Here is a 3,866-nt window from a genome sequence, read left to right on the forward strand (position 1 = left end):
GGCCAGCATGGGGCAAGCTCGGCCTCCTCCCATCCCCCGCCCAGGAGCCAGCGGCACAGGCAGAAGTGCAGGGGCGGGAACGTGGGGGTGTTTTCCCAAGGCAGCGTCCATCCCCTGCCAGCTCTGGGTTTGGGGTCTGGGGTCCCGGTGTGGGCGGGGCCCTTCCCGCCTCCCCAGCTCCTGGTGGCCTTGGCTGTGGCTGCCTCCGTCCTCCTGTGGCTCCTCCCCGTCTGCGTCCCTCTTCTGTGTCTCATGAGGACAGACATCGCAGTCAGCATCTTCATCTCGAGGCCCTCAGCTTCATCCCCGAGTCAGGGCCCTGCCGCAGTTCTCCGTCCGCAGGAAGCAGGAACCGGCACCAATCACGCGTGACAATGCGTCTCTGTACTTCTAATCAATAAGGTCAGGGACAGGTGCACACGTGGGGTGGCCCAGTGGCTCTCACAGCCCCATACATAGTCCCCCCCTGCAGGAGGCTGGAGCAGGCTACCCAGAATCCAGCAGAGGTCCCTGCGGTCCTGGCTTCCTGGTCTGTCCCCTGCCACCTTCAGCACTGTGTCTGTCTCTGGAGGGAGCCAGGAACCCAGCCCCAGGCGGGTTATGTATCTCTGTATCTCTATGCATCTATGTATCTCTATGTATCTATGTATCTATGTAGCCAGGAGCCTGGGAGCCCCCTGCGCGCCGTGCCTCACACGTGGGAGACCCACTCCTCCCCAAGGTAGCAGGTGCATGGCCGGCACAGGAAGGAAGGCAGACACCCCGCACCCAGTGCCGGCTGGGAGCAGGCCCCTCAGCTCTGTTGGGTTAGGCCAGGTGTGTGCTCGGATCCCAGAGGTCGGAAGGGCCTTGTCACAGCCTGGGGTCTCGGTGGCCCCTTCCCCCAAGCCAGGCTGGGCAAGTGCGCCCCACGTCCCCGGGCATGGCTGCCGCGGCGCCCTTCCTGAGTCACTTGGGGTCCAGCGCCCTACATTGCTGTTCCGACGTCACCATGGCCAGCATGACTGACAGCGACAACGTACAGTTTCCGGCACCCCCCTGCTGCGGGGACCAGAGCCGGAGACGGGGCGCACGAGGTGCTGCTGGCCCCCGACCCCAGGGCCGCTGCTGACCGCAAGGTGCAGTCCCCAGCCAGAGACGCTGGGCTCTCCGGCAGGGTTTCAGGAGCCCGACTGCGGACCCAGCTGGGCTGGGAGGGCCGGAGACATGTCCTGCCCTCTGGGAGCCCCTGGGTGAGCGGCTGCTGTCACCATGACCCAGAAAACACCAGGACGCGACCCGGCCACTCCCCCTTGCTTCTGCCTCTCCGGCCGGCTGCTGCAGGAGGCTGGGTGCCCTCCCCCCACCGCCGCAGGTCCCGGCCGGGGGTCAGAGCTCGCTCTGCCGTCTCTCCAGGCAGGGCCGGCTGGCCGTGGGGGAGCGCGCCGAGGACAGCGTGCGGGCGGAGACGCGGCTGTCCCCGGGCGCGTCCTGGCGGCTGCCCCGTGGCCGGCAGCGGTGCAGGTAGCCGCGCAGCCGCCGCTGGAACTCGCGGGAGGCGAAGTAGTAGACGAAGGGGTCCAGGCAGTTGTTCAAGCAGCTGAGGCACAGTGTGAGCTTGTACACGTGGTAGTAGCCGGTGCCGAAGAACAGGCGGCTCACCATGTGCGCCAGCAGCACGAAGTTGTTGGGCGCGAAGCAGGTGACGAAGGCCAGCAGCACCACGGTGGCCAGGCGCACGGCGCGGCGGCGCCGGTCCCGGCCGTGCGCCTCGGCCGCCCGCAGCAGCGTGCGGATGGTGGCCGCGTAGCAGGCCACGGTGACCACGAAGGGGACGAGGAAGAGCAGGACGAAGATGGAGAAGAGGAAGGCGGCCCACATGGCCACGCTGGGCAGCATGGTCCACGGCAGCACGTCGAAGCAGGTCACGATGCCCAGTGCGTCCACGGCGTAGGTGAGGTCGGCGCGGGCCAGCGGGGACAGCGCGGCCAGCAGCAGCAGCCACGTGCCGGCGCAGGCGGCCACGGCGTAGCGGCGGCGGCGCCAGGGCGCCGAGGCCAGCGGGTGCACCACGCCCAGGAAGCGGTCCACGCTGAGGCAGGCCATGGTGAGGATGCTGGAGTACATGTTGGCGTAGAAGGCCACGGTGACCACGTTGCAGAGCCGCCGGCCGAACACCCAGTGGTGCTGGTTGCAGTGGTAGAAGATCTGGAAGGGCAGCACCGCGGCCAGCATGAGGTCCGTGACGCTCAGGTTGATCATGAAGATGGCCGAGGGCGACTTGGGCCCGATGTGGCGGGCCAGCACCCACAGGGACAGCAGGTTGCCCGGGATGCTGACCACGGCCACCAGCGAGTACACGGCCGGCAGGGCCACGGCGATGGCCGGGTTGCGCAGCATGAGCAGCGTGGCGTTGTCCGGCCCGGACGCGTTCCTGTCCATCATCAGCATCTCCATGGCGCTCAGAGCAACTGGGGCGGGGCTGCAAGGGAAGGAGGGTGTGCGGATGAGTGACGGGCAGGCCGAGGAGGGGTCAGGGGTCAGAGTCCAGAAGTCCCGGGGGACTAAGAGAGGTGGCCGTCGGCTCCCTGCCCACCCCAGAGCACATGGGAGAGCACGGAACCAGTGTGGCCCGTGCCCATCACACGGCTCACAACACGCCAAGGAGCACAGAGCCAGTGTGGACTGTCCTCGTTACATGGCTCAGAACACACCAGAGAGCACGGAACCAGTGTGGCCCGCGCCCATCACACGGCTCACAACACGCCAAGGAGCACAGAGCCAGTGTGGACCGTCCTCGTTACATGGCTCAGAACACACCAGAGAGCACGGAACCAGTGTGGCCCGCGCCCATCACACGGCTCACAACACGCCAAGGAGCACAGAGCCAGTGTGGACCATCCTCGTCACACGGCTCAGACGTGTGGCTGGCAGACAGCCCTGTCACTCTGGTCCCTGCAGTGCAGCCATAGCCAGGGCTGGGCTGATGGGAGCTCAGAGAACTGTGGGATGGGGCCCAGGTCAGTGTCCACCTGGAACTCCCTTCCATCTGCATGGTGGGCCTGTGGCCTTGCTCTTCCACAGGCAGGGTCACTGGATCCCTTGCTGGATCACTGGATCATGGAATCACTGGATCTCTCTTACTGGGTCACTGGATCTCTTGATCACCTGTTGGATCATTGGATTGCCAGATCCCTGAAACCCTCACTGGACCACCGGATCATGGGATCATTGGATCTCTCTCACTGGATCCCTGCATCCCTGGATTAATCGCTGGATCCCTGGATCTTTCACTGGACCACCAGATCATGGGATCACTGGATATCTCTTACTGGATCCCTGGATCGCTGGATCACCAGATCCCCCATCGGATCATTGGACCTGTCTCACTGGATCACCAGAACCCTCACTGGGCTGCTGGATCACTCTGGATCCCGCCTGGGCTGTGGCTCTGTTCTGCAGGTCCCTGAGGCGATGCCCCTGCCTGCACGTCTGGCTCTGCAGAGATGGGTGCCCAGACGCGGAGGCCCTGGCACAGTCCCCGCTGGGGGGGTTCTGGAGACTCACCTGGACCCGTTGTCCACTGCCCAGCCCGAGCTCAGCCGCGGCCTCACATCCGGCTCCCTCTGCACCGCGGGCAGAAGCCCGCGCTGCTGCCTGGGACCTGGTGCCGTCCCACAGCCCCTCCGGCCGCCCCAGCCGCGTCACAGGAGCAGTCCAGCCAAGGCATGGGCCGGCAGGAGCGCCCGCCCAGGGGCCAGGAGGCCCCCACGCTGCCTTCCAGAGCTCCTAGGTTGGACTCCCGTTTCCCTCCGTGCCCCCGAGTGCTCCCTCGGTCTAAGCACCTGCTGTCTGGCGCTGCAGCAGCTTCCTCCAGCTAATTTTAG

The 3,866-nt window shown here is 66.0% G+C and overlaps 1 protein-coding gene across 1 annotated transcript; it reads right to left on the reverse strand.

Moving 5' to 3' along the window:
- Window positions 1–1,368: 1,368 nt before the first annotated feature.
- Window positions 1,369–2,424, reverse strand: P2RY8 (P2Y receptor family member 8). Its single transcript, XM_062208360.1, has one exon. It carries the CDS (start codon window positions 2,422–2,424, stop codon window positions 1,369–1,371), a length of 1,056 nt encoding a protein of 351 aa, XP_062064344.1.
- Window positions 2,425–3,866: the final 1,442 nt, after the last annotated feature.

The sequence above is a fragment of the Lepus europaeus genome, chromosome 12, assembly GCF_033115175.1.
Source record: "Lepus europaeus isolate LE1 chromosome 12, mLepTim1.pri, whole genome shotgun sequence".
Taxonomy (NCBI): Eukaryota; Metazoa; Chordata; class Mammalia; order Lagomorpha; family Leporidae; genus Lepus; species Lepus europaeus.

Coding starts and splice junctions, on each gene's coding strand:
- P2RY8 (XM_062208360.1), bottom strand. CDS start 2,424: ATGATGGACAGGAACGCGTCCGGGCCGGACAACGCCACGCTGCTCATG.